Source organism: Thunnus thynnus, chromosome 21 (genome assembly GCF_963924715.1).
Source record: "Thunnus thynnus chromosome 21, fThuThy2.1, whole genome shotgun sequence".
NCBI lineage: Eukaryota > Metazoa > Chordata > Actinopteri > Scombriformes > Scombridae > Thunnus > Thunnus thynnus.
Window position 1 is genome coordinate 17436972 of NC_089537.1, and position 19593 is coordinate 17456564.

Genomic DNA, 19593 nt, shown 5'->3' on the forward strand with positions numbered 1-19593 from the left:
TGATGTGTAGGATTTAAAATTTCTTACTTTGATGCCATCTAGTGGTATTATCAAAAAGTGTTAGAGTTTTAGGTATACTGCATTTTCAGTGTTGACAAACCATAAAAATCTTAGTAGAAATCACATTTTAATGATGGGCTGTGACAAATTAAATAAACTAATGTCATTTATTTGTTATAGACAACCGTCGATAAGACAATGAAAGGAAAGATTGAAAATGTGCATGAGGTTATACACATTTGTCAGATAAAGACACACAGACACAATCTCTGATATGTACACGTACAAACACACACACACGTTACCTGCCTGTGTCGGTGAAGGTGTTTTTTGACAGGAAGGGGAGGTGGGGGAGAGTCAGGGAGGGGGGAAGGGTCTCGATATGTCACCATGTTCTCTGGCCAGTGCACAGAGGGTGTTTTGGGAAGAGGGCGGGAATTTAGATGGGAAGAGGAAGGAGAGGAGGAAGAGGAGTGACAGTCGGCAGGTGAGGAAGAATGACGGAGCTTTGAAAAGAAGAAAGGAACACTGTCAGAAAATTGGAAAAGTGCAAAAGAAGGAGGGAAACTGAGGGAAATTACTGCACTCTCCGGCAAACACACTTTGCACGATCTACTTCTGTGTATTAAACTACACACAGAAGCTGTTAACACCACTACGCACACACCTCATCCTCCGCTGGTTTGCAGGTGTCGTCGTCAGGGGAGGGGTTTGCCTCGGACTCAGTAGAGACATTGGCGAGAGCGGGGGCATGGGCGGGTTTAGGGTCCCCCCCAAACTGTGAGTAAAGCTCACTGATTTCACTGACTGTGACATAGCCCTGGAAAGTATCATGTAGAGAAAATGGGGGAGAAAGAAAGGGTGAGGCATAACATGAGGTGAGTCAGCCATATTAAGATGTTATTTCAGTTAGACAAACTTGAGAATTAGTTGTTATAGAATGTAGAATGATGCTGAATTTGTTGGCATTTCCAAAGCAAAAATAGAACAAAAAGTCTTAGAAACAAGAAACAAGTCACTTAGACACTGTAATGTTAACAATAAATTAGTGGAGTACACAAGATAACAGACATTCTTAAATACATCTGTATTAATATATATTAGTATAAGCTGTGCATATAATTAATGGATTAAGTCTCTGCTCAAATTCCTGGAACTTCTTCCTTTCCTGCATTGCAGTGACTGGCAGTTGAAACAAGAAACCGAAAGAAAGAGGAAAAAGAAGCAACCAGAAGGCAAAGAGGAACACGGGACAGGAAGGTAGAAAGGATAAGATGGATTTAAACAAATCCGGGCAAAGAGGAGAACAGAAATGAACAGATTAGTAAACAAGACAGAGTACCTCAGCGTTCTTGAGAAAAAGAGAGGAAAGGATGGAAGAGAGGGCGCAGAAGTTGACTGGAGGAGGAGAAATTGTGGTAGAGACGGTGTCGTGGTAACCACTGCTAAAAGACTGACACACATCAGCCAGAGAGGCTGTATCCTAGCAAGCAGAGAAGGAAACCCCATTACAAACTAAAAGGATTCTTAAAGAGGAGGATGGTTCTCATTTTGGTGTCTGACAGCTGTTGATCAAACCTACCTCTCTTAGAGTGAAGCTCCGGCCCCCGGTGAGGTCAGCATACTTTCTTTCCAGTGTGGCAAGGTTTTCTTTCTCCTTAAAAAAGGACAGAAAAGGAAACAAGGGAAATTAAAAACAACGTACAACCAAAATTCTGTTCTCTTGGAGGTTACTTTTATCATTCATACACAAGTGCAAGGATAGTTACATGCATACACATGCAAACATGGATGTCCTTGTACCCTTTGCAGCATTGCTTCCAGGGTGCTCCTCTCCTTCAAGAAGCTTTCCTTCTCTCGCTGAGCCTGCTGGGTAATCTGTGCTGCCTGCTTCTTCAGAGTCAACAGTCGCTCCTGAAGAAAGAGAAATGTATGCTTACTAAGAGGTTATTTTAGCTCACTGGATTGCGAATGACCCAAACACTTGTGCCAATGCTCGGAAACACAATGTGACAGACAGCTGTTACCTTGCGAGTGACTGTGCTCCGCTGGTAGTCAGCAATCTCCCGAAGAAGCTGCTGTGTATGGGTCTCCTTCTCCTCGTCCTGCCTGCTCTCTCTCTCCAGCTGCTGGAACTCCAGGTCCTCAAACCGCTTTGTCTCTGCCTCGAGTACTTCACAATCCTGACACACACAAACAAAAAAATAATAATATACAGGTAAACAGGCAAGACAAAGGAATGCATGTATGCAGTACAAAACGTAACCACTCACACTTTTACAGTACATACATATGAAAAAGACAACATCAAGTAACAGCTTTGAGACAAACTGCAAGCAAGTACGTATCAAAAAGCGCTTCATCATCCACGAAGACACTGAGACACACAAAGCAAACCAGACCCACAGATCCCTGATGTTTTGTCAACATTTAATCATGCAGACTACTACACCAAAGCATAACCAGTGTCTGATCAAACATGCAGCATGTTGCATAAGCATTCCCCAAAAAAACACTGACCATTTAAAAATGCTGTCTATCCAAGAAATATTTTTAAACAACATGTTATGTGCCAAACACAATGTCGGTGTATTTCTATAAGAGTCACACAAATCTTAAATCCTAACTCTTGAGATACTTTGCACTCTTACACACTCAATCCTTCTGATAGAATAAAGAGATGTGATGTGTAGACATAGAAAGCGAAAGAGTTAGACAATGAGAAGAGAGAACATGAACCAGGTAAAGATCAAAGGTGGCTGTGGGGCAGAGAGCAACATAGCTCAGGAAATGTTCACATGCAAGTATGCAAACATCACGTGTTCATGTGAACACCTGTGCACATGTGCTGTAGGTATTGACTGTCAATATGCTTATGCTGTTTGTTCTGGTTTTCTTCTATGAGTGTATGCATGCACAGCTGTTGCATTTCACACTTACGCTGAGTATTCTTGCTTATATGCTTGCCTTACATGTGTATGGCTCAATGGGATTACACATGCAAGTACATACAGTATCTTCCTGTGCATGTGTGTGTGTGAGGTGTGAGTGTTTGTGTGTGTACTGACCCTGGCTAGCTGCTCCTGCAGGGGCTCCTTGGTGGCCTCAGGGCAGCTGTCCAGCTGGGAGCGCTGCTCACACACAATCTGAGCCAACCTCTCTACTCTGCCCCTTTCTGCCTGCAGCAACTCGCACGCCTGACACACACACACATGTACGTACACATATATGCACATACATGCCCACACAGACATGTACACATTCGTTTATGTGTACATAGAAACACAGAGGCACGTATGCACAAACACACAAACACACACGCAGGACAGAGAGAGGATGGCAGCGTTAGTGGGATTGGGGAGCCACAGTTAGTTACTATGTTGACCAGGTCAGCGAGATTAGCGTAGAGGAAGGGGAAAAGGGAAAGAAGCTGTAGGAATAAAATCTACCAAAGGATGGAAAACTGGAGTTGAATTAAAAAAAAGGAAAGGCAGGGAGTTGGTATGAAAAGCATTATGATTTCTGTCTCCTGCCGTCTTTTTTGTTTGTTTGAAGAGGGTGATGGAAGGACTTAGGGAATGAGGGAGAGGAGGGAGATATGGAATGGTTCAGTAGTGGGTTAACTAACACATTAATGATCCTCTCTTTAAATACAACGACATACACAGACGCCCAAAACCTGTGCAAGCACTCAGCTTCACCTACTCTTCAACAGAGCAACACTTATCATTCTGTCTCTCTCTCTCTCCCTTTGTCTAACTCAGTATCATGATGGGAGTTTATTATGTACACTATCTACCGGCTATGGGTCCATGGAAATTTCACAATCAGGCCAGGAATCAGTCCACCAGAGGAAAAGGTCCTACTGCCAAACTAAAGCATATGCATGCACGCACACACACGCACACCAAATTCCATCCATTTATCCACTTACACCTCCCACTCTGTCAATGATACCATATATTGGTATAAGTGTAGACACACATACACAAGCTAACCCACGTCCGCAGCGGTGTGTGTGTAAGATAGGCTCGCTTGGTGACCGCTATACCCTGGGCAGTATTAGCAGATATATATTTGGACCAGAGACAGCATGAGAAGGATTAACACCTACCAGTAAGTCACATGACCTCTAAATGTATGAGAGTCTCTGAGTAGCATATGTATTTTCAATTACTTTGAGAAGGGAAATTCATGTGCTTTCTATGCCCCATGCTTAGTGTTTGAGGATAATATGGTTAGAAGGATTTGAGAATACACACCTGTAAGACTTTTTAAATTGGCTACAGTATGTTTCTCCCCTCTGTCTGATTACTAATATCACTTACCAGCCACTCAAAGAAGACATTCAAAGAATTTGCAGAGGATGCACCATCACCAACACCTAGGGTCTGTAGATGAACCACATCTCAAGTGTCCTATCATCTTTGAGTACTGATCCAACAGTGTGTAAACTCCTTCTACAGTACCTTTTATTTCTCTGGTTGGGTCTTGGTCTCTGTGTTGGCCATTATGAATCTCTGAGAAGTGTATCCCTCTCACTGTGAAGAAGAGTTTTAAAGTTAAGCAAAGATTGTTAAATACCTTTTCTTTTTCCTGCTGGGACTTGGTCTCTAGCTCAGCTATCTTGTTGTGAAGTGCTTCCAGAGCGTCTTTTTCCTGTTGGAGAGCAGCTACCTCTGACTCCTGCTCAGCGTCCACCAGAGCTCTCTCGACCTCCACCTTGGATAAATTACACACCAGTAAGTAAGAATCTGGGTCATGAGTTGGTTTTTTTTTTAAAACCTTTGGTTTCCCTGGTTTATATTACATATCAATTTGACTAACCCTTCTTCATCCTATGCTGAGTACTGCAAGAGTATTTATTTCCAATCATCATTTAATCTTGTATTGACTCTTAATAGAGTACTCTTCTTGGTTTGGTTTATTGACAACATTATAATGTATTTGATATAAAAAACAACATAACAGACTTTGTCAGGGATAGCATGACAAAGTCCTGGACATACTTCTATCATTTTCCCTGGTGTTTACACTGTCTCTCTTTTCTTAAAACATGTACATAAAACCACTTAATGATTTGAAATTTTACCTACAAAATGTGTCACTGAATTTAAAGACATGGAATTATTCATTTCTCTTTACAAAAACAGTACGTATTTAGAAAAATAACACTTCTAGATCTAACATGACACTAAATTCATTGACATCTTTGCTGCCATGTCTGCCTGTCCAAAACATCCTCCCTCCCTCTGTCCTGTCTCTACCTCTCTGGCAGATTCCTCCATTTGGTTGTCCAGCTCTTTGATCTTTTGCTCCAGCTCCTCCATGTTGTTCAGCACCTGAATCCTCTCCTCTTCCACACGTCTCACTTCCTCCTCTGAAGGCCTCATGTCCTGTCCTTGGCGGCGAATTGCATCGTCTAGTGCCTGATGACAATAATCAACAACATAGTTACTGACTGTTACAGTTACTACTATCAGAACCAATATGAGATTTTTTATGTTGCTATAGTTTATGAATAAACTTTTTTTTTTTCACTACGGGTTCCTTCCTGGACATGTTCAAAGAAAAAATTCAAAATCTTAAATAAAAGCTAAATTGTATGCTTTTCAGTTTGTTTGATGGAACAGTATTTCCTTTGAGCAATGAAAATGTATGTTCTTTTACAACATACATACATGGGCATGACACAAGCACACCAACGTACACACACATAAACACCAGCTGTCACTTCTAAACGGTAACACTTAGCCTGCTCTAATCTAATAAATGGGCCGTAAATATCGCTCCAATCTGTGTCCATGAAAGATGTGTATGACGATACTTTCCAAGTATTAAGAGGAGTGATCCTTGTCACTCTCAAGTTTTCCAGAAAGAACAGGGAGCATAAACACTTCCCACATTAAGCCTTATTAATCTTTAAGAAGCTAGCAAAGCCAAAGGTGCCACTTTAGCCGTCTTGTACCCCTTTCATACAGGAGATGTGTACAATGTTGAATCTATATTTGACCCACTATAAAGAGGTTGTTGTTAGAGGATAAGCTCTGAGACAGAGACCCCAGTCTGCACCTATAGTTCAATATATATAACTGCATAATCACAGAATGACACATGTTGCATAAATACCAATAAAGTTCAGTTTCTCTCTTCATGCTCACTACCTCTTATTCACCCATTGTGCTCCCTCACATCCCTAATGTCTGATCACCAGTGAGTAGTAGGATCTAACCCATGTTGAGCTCAGGTCAGGAGAAGAGTCAAAAGGTTTATTGTTAAGAAACAGGCAAGTGTTGAGCTGACTACTCTAAACTCACTTTTACATTGTCACTGAATACACAGGACTCTGTGTGCATTCATTTGGGGCAATTCTGTATCAGCACAATGACATCCATATTACAATAAGCATCCAAAGACGCATCCTATTTCTTATACCTCATTAGTCCTCTGTCTACGTGGAGAGGGTGAAGGGGCGGAGCTTCGCAGACTGATAGCAGGTGATGCTGCCCTGCTGTCTCGGGTACCGCTGCTGCGCCTCTGTCGTACCTGTAGATCATCATCATAGTAACCGTTCTCTGATCCAGGTGAGGTCATGTGTCCATTTCCTGTCATTCCATTAACAGCTGAAGAGTCAGAAAAGACAGACGGTGTGTCATCATCGTCGTCGTCGTCGTTCAGTTGGAGTTTCTCAAGCTCCTGGTTGATCTTTCGGAGGTCCGCCACAGCAGATGTGGGACTTGTAGCCGTGCCACCTCCATCCCTCTCAGTCCGGCCCAGCTCTGAACACAGAGACAAGATGGTCTCTAGACGCTGTCGTTCCTGAGATGAGCACACATACACACACACACATGCAAGAGTTAGAGCAGTGATTCCCAACCAGGGTTACATGTACCCCGGGGGGTATTTCTGTAGTTACTAGGTGATACCAGAAAAGATGATTATTGCAAAGATCATTCATTTTCTTTTTAAAAGAGCAGAAACCATTATTGCTAAAAGAGATAGAGATGCATAAATGGTTGCTGGTTGCATGTTTAGCTCCTGCCACTCTAAGTGGTTGTATGACAAATGTAACTTTGACCAGACTTGAAAAAAAGGAGACTGAGCCTAAATATGGACAATCTCAGGATCACTATTTCTTGCATGACAAAAAATATATATACCAATATCTATTTTTATGTAATAAATAGTTACAGTATGTGCTTAAATAATGCAGACATAGTTATTAACACCCAACAGCAGTTAAAATACCTAATAGTGATGCTGAATGGTGTATATTACAGGCTGAGATAAATCAAGCAGACCCTGAACAGAACAACCATTTTAGACCTTAACTGCATTAAGTTACATTTCTATTAAAATCACATTTCTAAATATTCAAAACAACTAAACAACATGTTCATGCTGATTCTGACATCTTATTTCTTCAAACATTTTTAAATTGGTCAAATAAATACAAACTTTTGTATTTATTTACTGTGTTTATATTTCATATATTAGACAGGTCCAGTCACAACAACTGAGCGAGAAAGTATTATTTCATTCCATCAAAAATCAAGTTTTCAATGTTTAGATTACCTGGGGAAGCATTGCAGAAATCAGTCCCTCTACTTAAAAAGTCCTTGTTTAGTCGGTAGCACACTCAGTACCATCTAATCTAGTATATCATTTGCACACTCCAGAGAGTATATTTCCCCTTGCTGAGAATCCCTGGAGCATGAGTTCTCCTTGGCACAGTTCTGCGTGCTCCAAACACAAATATACGGGGTGTAAACTACAGGGGCTGCAATGAGTCAAAATACCCCCTTGTAGGTTCAGCAATAGGTGGGGGGTGGGAGAGGGACAACGTAAGCCACAAGCTTGAGTAAGTAATATTAGAACGGGAAAGACGGATGTTAAAAGAAAAGGAATGTGGGACAGAGGTGTGTGTATATTTGTGTATGTGTGAGAGTGAGCTAATGAGAAAGTGGACAGCTGTCAACTAAGATCGGAAGTGTGCACGAAAACCAGCCATGACTGTAAACACAGGAATGTGCCTGTGTTAACTGCCGCTAAGGAAACAAGACACTTTCCAGGGAATCCTGCTCTAGGAAGCAGGTGAGGTTTGCACAATGAAAGTATTGATTTGAAGAGAGATATTCAATTAAGGAGAAGTATTATTACAATATACATATATTACTTTAAAATGTGTGCAATGTGTAGTTAATTCAAATCAATAGAAATACTAAATGCTCATTATACGAATTGCTCAACAAAGGAAAAGACAAACATACACACCCCATTTATAGTATGTAATGTGAGCCAGGAGCTGCAGCAAAACAAGCCAGTTTGTCACCTTGTTCTATTCTAATGGACACAAACCTCTGAGGGGCCCTTTAAGTAATCAGCTGTCAACTAAAGAGCGACAGAAAAAAAAAGAATGGGGAGAAGGAGAGAGAGACACATTGAAAGAGCAAAGACAGCAGCGACTAGTGAATAACAAAAAGACAGAGACAAAGCCAAACACAGGAACACAGTAGCAGAGAGTGTGAGGAAAACAGTGTGAGGGAACAAGTGGGGAAATATGAGCTGGTGTTTTGGTTGCCTGGTACATAGTAGACTAAAATAGGAGCACTGCAATAAAATTATCCCGCTCTCTATATCTCTGAGCTTTTCAGGTGTGATTAAAAGGATCAAATCTTTTCCAAAGGTAATGGAGAAACCTTCCCTGGAGCCAAAATAGATATTTATCTCAGTCCACCTCTCTGCTTTGTTTTACACCTCATTGTCAATCTTCTGTGCTATTATTAGTTATCAATACCAAATCAATCTTTCTCTCTTTTCACTAACAAGCCACATTTCATTACAGAGAGAAGTGCTTCTTAAATTTGGTTTCTTTGCTTAATGCCAGTTGATGTAATATAATAGCACAAATTTAACTAAACCTAAACAAATGCATCTATGTCGGCCTAATGGCATCACAATTTGTCTTGCAAGAGTTAATTCTAGCAATAGCGGTTGATTTATTTTGTGTTTCTCTTCCTTCCTGTTGTTGCTGGTAACATCCTCAAATAGAGGAGTATGCAAACATACCTAATAATATTTTCATGGATAGAGTGCAGGTTCCCTGTACTACCACCAGAGGGCAGAATGAGTTAAGGCAATCAAGAAACTCTCTCCAGGGAGCTTCAGCCTTTGATTCTCAGATGCTGCTGGTGACTTGCTTACAAAGATCATTGTCTAACACATATACGCTCATAAAAGAAGTCCGTCATGTTATAATCTCTTACTCCAAACCTATCATTCAAAATATATTTAAAAATAATTAACAATTAATGATAGAAATCACTGATTAAGCCAATGTGAATGCATCATTTCATGTCCTTAAAAGGAGACTGCTATCTTTTATATCAGGGACAAACTAAAAAATAATTGGTTGTAAATCAAAATCCACATCATATGCAACACTTCTAAATAAATGTTTCATCTTGATATTGGGTCTTGATATTGACTCTCTAATCAGAGCTGGAGATGCAGTTCCACAATATTCCGTTTTGCTCATAACTATGACTCAAAATGCCGTGAAGGCTAGCTGAAAGCCGCTGCGAAGCTTGTGAAACAGTTTGGTTTGTTCAGCATCCAGAAAACTATTTCTCACAGTTAAAGGGACAGTTCACTTAGCAGAATATGGCTATGTGAAAGAGAAGGACCATTTAAAGAGAGAAGGATGGTGGAATTTTAAGTCCAGTTCTCATTATACGTTGAGCATCTGTGTGTTTATCCACCTGCTATACTATAACTCTGCTCTATAATCTTCTTGGTTTCTCTTGCCCACATCTGACTGATGTGTTCTCCGGCTCTTCAGTGGTCCGAACCACTCTGGGCGGGCGGACCTCCAGATGACTGACATAAACATTACTCACTCACACACACACACACACACACGCACAAATTCGAGCAAAGGATTAAAAATAGTCCTGTTAGTATGGGCTTACTGCCAGAGGCATCTGTCTAGTGGTGAACCTCACTCAGTATGTGTGTGTGTGTGTGTGTGTGTGTGTATGTTTTAAGCTCCCTGGGAGAGTATGTTTGAGAGGACAAGGAAGAGGTTGGTGTAAAGAGAGGCATTCCTACACACTCCATTTCTTGTGTGTGTCTTCAGAACAAAAGCAATCTTCAACTGCATCAGTTTGTATCTACAGATTTGATTTGAATGCCATGTTGTCCACTGGCAAACGCTGGGGAAGATGAGGGAAATTATACAAAAACACTCAAACTCACCAGTCTCTCCACCTCCTGCTCACGGAGTCTTTCCTCTTTTTGGCGCTGGTGGTAGTCAGTCAGTTCCTCCTTCCCACTCAATGAGCTGATACTCCCCCTTCTTTCCCTGAAACCCCCTGGTGGGGTCACTCCAGCCTTTCCAAATGACTGCCTTCTCTCACCAAGGCCTATCCCAGGTTCAAGTCCTGCCTTCCCAAATGAAGACCTCCTTTCTCCAAGTCCAAGCCCCGAGGCACTGGTGAGTTCAAGGCCTATCTCACGCCTCTCCCCAAAAGATAGCTCCATTCCTGGGGAGAATCCACGGCTTGCCAGCCGTTCTGGTTCTGGAGGGCTGGAATTTGTGGAGCTGATGGAGCCCACTGAGCTTGTGGAAGTCAAGCTGAGTTTTTTGGCCACACGAGGGGAAGAGGAGCCCCCCGCCCTGGATGGGATGGTCACATCAGGTGGGGCGGTTGTGGAGGAGATGGAGGGGGTGGGGGAGGACATGTTCTTAGGAGAGGAGAGGGAGATAGACACAACACCTTCTCCCTGAGATGTGGCCTGGATTTGATTCCTGTTGGAAGACTGCTGGCTGGAGTTACTAGAGTTGTGATTGAGGTCAGGACTGGCATTTAGGCTGTTGTTATTGTTGTAATGGTCTTTGCTAAGTTTGTAACACCCTGCAACATCGGACCGACGTGGGGGCAGCGTTGACAAGGTCAACAGTCCATTGTTGTCGCGGGGAGAGGGGGAGGGGCAGAGGCGTGGCAGTGAGCGGCTGTGCCCTCCTGCCATCATCCCACTCAGTGAGCCTGCGGAGTATTTCCTGGTTCGGCTGCTCGGTGATGGCTCTTGGTTGCCAAAGCTACGCCGTCCAAGACGGGGGCTTGAGGGCATACTGGTTGCGCCTCCTGCTGATGGAGTGCGGGATGAGGAGGAAGAGGGAGGAAGAGAGAGGAGGAAGCTATCGCTACCGGCAACAGAAGTGGAAGAGCCTCCACCATTCCATGTGGACAATAAAGGAGAGGAGCCCGGGTTGTGCAGCCGTCGGCTATCACTGATGCCATAGTTGTCCTGGTTGCGACCAATGGAGGTGCGGGAGGCCAGAGAAGAGGAAGGGTCAGATCGTCGGGAAGGGGAAAGAGGGGGGTTGGATTTCATTGACATGGGGGGACGATCTGTGCCATAGAAACGTCTTGCCTGTTCCTGATAGGCAGAAGAGGATGAGCCAGATGATGCGATAGGTGTGGTGGGGGGAGACTGAGAGAAAGAAAGGAGAAAAAATGATTACCGTTTGGAAGTACTTAAATATGCTATCTTATTGTAATATCTAATGCATATAAAATTGATTTTCTATGACAGAGGTAAATGAAGAGACAGAAATATACAGAAAAGATGATGGTGAGGCTTTAGATAATAAGCAGTCCTTCGTTAGCCCGGTCAAGCTTTGCAATAGAAAGTAAATCTTGTGTTGCCACTTGAACACTGCAGTAGAGCCCAGGATAATGGGTAAGCCCTAGTGAGTCATGTTTGGTCTTGTAGGTAATGAGTAAACCCTCATTAGCTCTGTTTAGCCCAAGACAACCTAACCTAACCACACAGACTCCACAAGCCCTGTTACAGCATGTTGCAGAAAGCAGAATAATAAACTCTGTAGAGGAACTAAATGATGGCTGACCTGTGTCATGCTGAAGTAGGACGGGTTAGCATTCCCATTGGCTCTCAGGCTGTTCTCCAGGGCAATCTTCTTGCGCTGCAGGGTGTCCATCAAATCCCGGAGTTCGGAGGCTGAACGCATGCCCCTCGCGCTGCTGGTCCCGCCAACCACCGCATGGCTATAGTCACTGCTAAACTTAAGGTAGTCTGGAGGCGAGAGAGACAAAAACAAGGATGTCAGGAAACAGTAGATTTAGTACCAGGAAATTGTAGATACACAAATGCAAGTGAATATGCAAGCAAAACAAGAGAAAAGAGATATGACCAAGATGTGATATTGATCTATAAACTCATGGATAGACATTGCCTCATCCAAGTTTTTTCCTATTCAGTTTATGGAAAGTTGAGGCGGGGGATCAGTAACAGAAAAGCATTACAGAGAAGAAGGAAAATAGGGGGAGTGGCGGGGGAGAGGATCATAAATGGTGACAAAGAAAGAAAGAAAGAAAGAGAAAGAGAAGAGAGAGAGAGAGAGAGAGAGAGAGAGAGAGAGAGAGAGAGAGAGAGAGAGAGAGAGAGAGAGAGTTAGTGTGTGTGTGTACCTGAAGCTGAAGCTATTCATAGATGGGGCCCTTGGCAGAACAAACTCAACCCAAACAATCCACAACTAGCAGCAAATCACCCAGAATACACAGATACGTAAACACACTGCAGGCACATACACACCTGCACAAAACAAACAGTTTAACTCTAATTCAGGTTCAGTTCCTTAGCATAGGATTTGGGGAAATGAAAGAGACCACAAAATATTCTGGAATACCCTCAAGAGGCCCCCCCGCCCTTCTTAAAACCTCTTATTTAAACTGTTTCAGCAGTGAAGGGGTCTTTTTCCAAACCTCAACTGAGTCAGTTTTTTTACTTCCTTCCTCCTGCTAAATTTTACTTTGACCAAAACCTATTTCTCATTTGGTAAAGCTCAACTGAGGTGTATTTCCACTATTCTGACCAGAGTTACAGGAACGCCTCTCCTCATTATTATCCTGTCATCAAAAATGTAGGTAGGGGAAAGCAGTATGTGGGAAACCTGCCCATTTTTGAATTCATCTGTGGCTTTATGTGGAAAAGGAGCTATTACAATGTTCTAGACCACCCAGTGTTTAACTACCACACACGCCCACAAAAAGCTTTCCTACAACTGACAACGGTGGCTCCACCTGAAAGAAACACACACATATGTATATAGCATGTACACATATGCCATGAATGTACATATGTGTTTAAGAATTCAAGCAGAAATAACAATATTCAACTACCACTGCTTAGTTAAGTTTCATTCTACAAGTAGCTAGAGCACGTCATAGCTGGATATGAGCCTGTGTGAGAAAATGTCAAACCTTACATGGTGGAGAGAAATGGGGCAGAAAATGAAAGACATCATAAGATCTAGAAACACGCACACACACACAGACACACACACGCACACACGCACACACGAGTGGGGTGTTTGTGTCCATACATGGGCAGATTTATACTGGAGGCCTGGTGTGCATCAACTCTCTTCTATTGTGACTATTCTCTTCTATGCCAAGCCAGTCTCACTTTGTGTGGGAGTCCTCCCTTTTTGAGCACGTGTCAAAGTGTGAGTCTTGGCAATCTGGAGGATAAAAGGTAAAGCTTTTGGCTGTCTGTAATAACGGTTTTACTGGGAATGTGTGTGTGAGAGTGAGTTGTAAGTCATTTTTAAGAAAACATCTGAGAAGCAGGAGAGAGAGCATTCCTTGTGTCAAGGAGTTTAAAGAGCAAGGATTCCACTGATTAAGGTGCACATGTACACACACATACACACACACACACCTTGCTCACAGCTCAATCAATCACTAAGGAGACAGCAGAGTCCAGCTGTATCACCATGGAAATGGAGGGGCACCAGATGACAAAAACATTCCAATAGGCTTTGAATTTAAGTTTTAGCATGTGTGTGACAGTGAGGGTGTGTGTTTAGGAGAGATATACGAGAGGGCTGAGAGACATATCTGCCCCCACCCTATCATTCAGTATTTCTAACACACACACTCAACACTAACATCCCAATCTCACACACCTGTCTCGATCGTGTCTAACCGTAACTCTACCCTGACATGCCTGTCAGGAGACAGGGACATAGGGTTTTGGATATTTTGGATACAGATGTTACATTTACAGAAGTAGCTGATTAAAGTCTAAAAGTGGAGAATAGGTAAAACAAACAGATAGATAGAAGAGAGGTTGGAAAAAGGGAAGGAGGTGAAAGAGGAGAAAGTGATGGAGCAGAACAAAGACAGAGGGATCAAGTGCAGTTCAGGGGTCAGAGAAAGGGTTTACCAGCCAAGTATAGTGATGACTGTGTGTGTGTGTGTGTGTGTGTGTGTGTGTGTGTGTGTGTGTGTGTGTGTGTGTGTGTTTACCTGTATTGTAGGCTAAAGCTGACACAGGGCTCTTTTGTGGAAGCATGCTTTTCATTCTGCTTGCCTCCTCAGGATGGTTGAACCGGAATAAATAGCTCTTACCCAGACACAATGAGTAACCTGGAGAGAAAACACATTTACACACAAGGTAAAATCAGAAATATATCTCATATTTACGGAGACAGAGTTGAGTATAGAGAGTATAGTTTCAGTCCTAGGTGAAAAAGTCATTGTAAACACTTAATTCTTGCCATTTGTGTTAGTGTGGCACAAATAAATAAATAAATTAAAAAAACAGAACAGTAAACAAACTACAAAATCCATCACACGCTATATATGAAGAGGTGATACAGCTTCAAATTTGTATGAGCCTGGTGTATTTATTCACAGCCAGACAAACACACACACACACGCACACACGCACACACGCACACACGCACACACACACACACACACACACTTGCACATTCTGGTGTACAGCCACCCATTCCAGACCACAGTGTTTGCTCTGGCCATCAATTAGGCTGAGAGGGCCAGGTATTAAACAAGATGTCAGGGTCACAACCTCTGTAATACACACAGCCGGCCACAGCTGTCCAAATACTTTAGAAGGGATGAGAGAGAGACAGCCGTGCTGCTGACACACACACGCATAGGAGGTCTCATGCAAGAAAAATGAAAAAAAAAAGTAAAAAGACAACAAGAAAGAACTGAAAAGACTACAGTGAGTAGATACAAGAGGGCAGAAAATCACAGGAATGGCTATTAAAAAGATCCCGTCTCATTTATCTTTCTCTAGTATGTCTTCTAGCACACAACACATTCTCTCTCTCTTTTCGCTCTTTTGCCCTCCATCCCTGAGGGTGGAGTGTTCAGATAAGCATTACAGTAAACCCCCACAATGTTAGCATGTGTGTAAAAGGCTAAAAAAGCACCTCCTTAATAGCTCCATTACAGTTACATCAAATTCCTTGGACCTGAAGTCAGACTCAACCGCTGAGGCAAGAGGGGGGATAGCGAGAGGGCGAATGGAAAAAGACAGAATGGAAAAATGTCAAACCTCTTTCTTTCTTTTTCGTTCTTTAACTCTCATTGCTCCCTCACTCTCAACCTAATGTCCGGTTTCAGTAACATCTCCAACAGTCATGTTAATAGCCTATTTTGAACTTGTGCTTTTGTTAAAAGAGGTCGTATCTGTCTAGACATTGCCTTAGTGCCTAGAGAGCAGATTTCTGCCTTCAAAGCTGTAATCTCTCAGCACAGGGGGAGACCTGAGTGCCGTGGTGAGGTGGAGCTAACACCACACACACACGAAAACATCGCAAGAAATGTTTAGTCTACACAGCTGGACTGTGAACTTCTCAAATACATACTCGTGAAAAACACTATCTTGCAGGTTGGGGCGCAATCTGTGAGGAAGTGGCATCATGACAAAGAGATCAAAGGATGAAAAGGTGAAGAAAAGGACACATCACACACTCACACACTCTCTCTCTCTCTCTCACACACACACACACACACACACACACACACCAGAGTGACTGGTGTGATCTCACTCATCTAATAATATGTGTTTCTCATTGCCAGACATGACTAACATGTCTTCAAAATGTTGTGCATGCTCTGGCTATCTGTGTGAGAACATGTCTTGTGTCTGCTTAATGACTCACAATAACTCTCAGTATTTAGCGTAACAGCTAACACACAGGCATGCGCGCACACACACATACTTTGCCAGCAGTCAACTCTTGTAAAAATCTAATTTCCTACCCTCAATAATCTCGCCATGTGCCACCTTTAAAAGATGGAGGGTTAAGTGTGTCTGCCTGATTTGTTCACAGCCCCACCCCTCCTCATATCCTAATTTCCTCTTAACTCCTTTGCAAACAAATATCTAATCCTCTCCTCCTTCCCATCCTTGGCATAAACAAATACTAGCAGCATTTGTGTGTATGTGACAGAAAGAAAGAAACAGACCAACAAGGACATTCAGAAACAGTCTTTCATGATGTTAAACCTAATTCTATCATACACTTTCCTCACAATCTCATTTATTATTATGGTTCCATAGTAACAACCTAATCTTGTCCTAACCCTTACTACTAAAATGGCCATCTGTGATAAAAGTAGATGGGAATTTACAGCTTCCCCTACATGCAATCAAAAAACTCCAATTTTAACTGCTTGCACACAGACTAATTTAAGTCTCCTGTCCTAAATAGGTTGTACAAAAACACATGCCCACTCCCCTCTACATACACACACACACACACACACACACACACACACACATAGACACACCATCCACTACACTTTTAATCTCATTCACGTGTTCACTTGTTTATCAGCAAATTGAGTTTGCCTCCCATGTCGGAACATATGGCCTCCAACACACACAAACACACAGAGTTATGCAAAGACCCTCTCCAACAGCAGCAGAACTTGAAATTAGTCTGTATATACATTTATAGGATAATTTAAAGTTTGCGATCTACAAAGTCAGACCTCAGACTCTTTGAGGACCCAGATGTAGGAGCTGTATCGAGTCTGGAGCCAATTTCTGTCCCCATGTAGATCTGGGCGAACCAAACGACACTCTTACCACAATGTTATGGGAGGGGAAACTCAAAACTGTTTCTCTATTTGGTTAACATAAGTGGAGGAATTGCCAAATTGGGACCATTAGGTTAGAATGAAAAATAAACCAATTACAAAGATCCCGTGTCAGACATGTGCTTGGATGAAACTCAGTTACCTGCTAATTGGTAAGGTTTGAAGTGCAAAGTAATCACACTCAGAAAAAAAAAGAAGTACAGTCAGAAAAATGAGCCACATATTTACTTATTTGAAAAACTGGTTGCCTCTGAAATGTTGCTATGGACTTGAATATCTGACATGGTACTAAACTAAAGCTGGATTTATTCATTCATGAAAAGATGCACACACATACACACAAGTCCCAGTGGGAGTGTAAATTGGCCTCAAAACCACAAATTAACCCTCTCTGGGGAAAAGGGGACCAGCAGTAACATCATAAAAAAACAGACTGGTCTTTCTCTGGGGAGTCGCTGTAGATTAGGTCAGTCATTCACTCACACTTCTGCATTCATTCTCTCTCCCCCCTCTCTACATACATACACACACATCAGACCATGGTCACTTCTGGGGACATTACATAGACTTACATTAATTTCCTGGAGACTTGCGCTAACCCTAACCCTAGCCACTGACCATAAAATCAGCTTTTTCCCAATTGAGGACATGGCTTTTGTCCCCAGTTGGACAAGCCATCCCCAATTAACTGGTCCCAAGTCTGACATTTGTACCCAAAAGTAGCCTATGACAGACTACACACACACACACACACACACCCAGATGGATCCTCCCCACCAGAGGGTAAATAGATATCTACTATCTGCTCCATCTCAAATCTCATCCACAAAGCATCCATCGACACAAACCACTCAGAAGGTTGCTGTCCTGGGGATGACCTTAAGTATAAGCTATTAACAGTCTCTAATCTACTGGTTAGCAGCTAACACAGGTACTACAGACTAACAGACGCAGTAAAGAAAAAGAAAAACTCACACTTTGCAAACTGGGTAAAAAAAATGGGATAACAGCCTCTATGCACTAGAGGCTGGTGGGGGGAAGATGTGTGAACACAATAACATTCAGGACAATGAGGCAGGTTTTGTTTTCAGGTGTCAGGTATCCTAACCACTGAGCCTGCCTTCATAGCCATAGGCTAGTTCTCTTTGTCACATGCACTCACACCAGTCTGTGAACTTGCCAGCTCAAGTGTATGACCCAGGGGCATACACGCCAAGGTTATTATCATCAAAAGGTGCAGGTAATAGTCTACAAACACAAAGATGTGACGGGACACTTCCAATATTTGGCTGTAAATAAGAAATGTAACTTCTTCTAATCAGTAGCTAGGATTGCTGTGAGTAGCAGCACTGATTCATACACCCACGCACGCTGACACAATAAGTCACAAAAGCAAACAAACAAAAACAAAAAAAGCAAAAAGGCTAAGTTAAAAAAAACACAGAGTTACAAAATAAATATCAGACACACATCTGTTCAGTGATTTTAGTGTATTACTATTCCCATTGGCCTATAGTGACAGATGGGACTTAATTGGTATTTCTAGTGGCTTTCACTGCAGCCAATCAGAAGGTCTTTTGAATTATGAAAGGAAAATCAATGATGTCAGCTGATGAGCAGATGCTGTTTACCCTGGCTGGTAAAAGTAGCCTACTCTGCTTATTCAAGCATCATCTAAGACAACTGTTTCAAATAAACAAACAGATCAATTGATGGTGATAACCAGCAAATTACAAACGGAGAACATTACCTAACTTGTTCAAAGAGTGTGTGAGGCTGGATTAAGTAGTGTGCACAGTGTGTTCCTACAACACATAAGAGTGGTGATACATATGTGGAGATGAGCATCAGAATGAGGGAGAGAAAAATTGTATGAACTTATCAATACACATAGATAGACAGATAGACAGAATACTAAGATATGTCCAATTAAACTAGTTATACAGCTTTAAAATATGCTTTGCAAATAAGTACTAATCACAATTTCATTCCGAAATGGTGTTGAGTAGGAATGTAGAAATATAAAGTAACACAAAAAGGTTACAGGTAAGTGCGTTAAACAGCACCTTAGTAAATGTGACGCTACTTTGCTACATTTGTTAAAGAGAAAACAATATACTCCGTTACAAACCTTTTGAGTCCCATTCAGTGAGCACGTATGACGAAAAGAAAAACAATGTTCTTCTTTTTCTTCTTTGTCTATCAAAATATCATTACAATAACTCAAAAGAACTTCTTATATAGAGGTAAAACATAAAAATAAATGTCTATCTACAGTTCTGCCGGGTCGGTCTGTTGTTGTTTGCCTCCCTCATCAACGATGAAATGCCTCCTCAGCCGTCTTGACTCAGAAAGTTCACTGATTTAACATCTACGAGTCTCAGCCTGGGACTGTACCAACTCTGGACAGAAAGGGGCAAACAAGGCTCTGGTTTACGAGACCAAACTATTTTAAATACTGCTGAGAATCTCAATATCACTATTGAAAGTTTATGACAGGAAAGCAGCAACCACACTAAGAAGTGCACAGTTGTAAGTGATTAAAAACATATGCAAACTAACTGCGTAACACGCCACCACCCCTATCTGTCGTTGGTAGGTTCGAAGGCTATTAGACAGTGAGGTATTTGGTGGACGCCCCCTA

The 19593-nt window shown here is 42.1% G+C and overlaps 1 protein-coding gene across 6 annotated transcripts in view; it reads right to left on the reverse strand.

Annotated features, from left to right (window-relative positions):
* phldb2b (pleckstrin homology-like domain, family B, member 2b) overlaps positions 1-19593 on the reverse strand; it is a 40910-nt gene that overhangs the window by 8498 nt on the left and 12819 nt on the right. Inside the window, exons 1-14 of one of the 6 annotated variants that reach the window (XM_067578608.1) lie at positions 19081-19303; positions 14337-14456; positions 11915-12099; positions 10258-11496; positions 6436-6819; positions 5268-5429; positions 4585-4722; positions 3069-3197; positions 2028-2183; positions 1804-1914; positions 1583-1657; positions 1343-1483; positions 668-820; positions 306-506 (exon numbers count right to left, since the gene is read on the reverse strand). In XM_067578608.1, the coding sequence (XP_067434709.1) occupies positions 306-506; positions 668-820; positions 1343-1483; positions 1583-1657; positions 1804-1914; positions 2028-2183; positions 3069-3197; positions 4585-4722; positions 5268-5429; positions 6436-6819; positions 10258-11496; positions 11915-12099; positions 14337-14391 (3129 nt within the window). In that variant the 5' untranslated portion in view covers positions 14392-14456; positions 19081-19303. Of the gene's footprint in view, positions 1-305; positions 507-667; positions 821-1342; positions 1484-1582; positions 1658-1803; positions 1915-2027; positions 2184-3068; positions 3198-4584; positions 4723-5267; positions 5430-6435; positions 6820-10257; positions 11497-11914; positions 12100-14336; positions 14457-19080; positions 19304-19593 lie in introns of those variants that run through there. The other 5 variants (XM_067578603.1, XM_067578605.1, XM_067578606.1 and 2 more) reach the window with 5 other exon arrangements.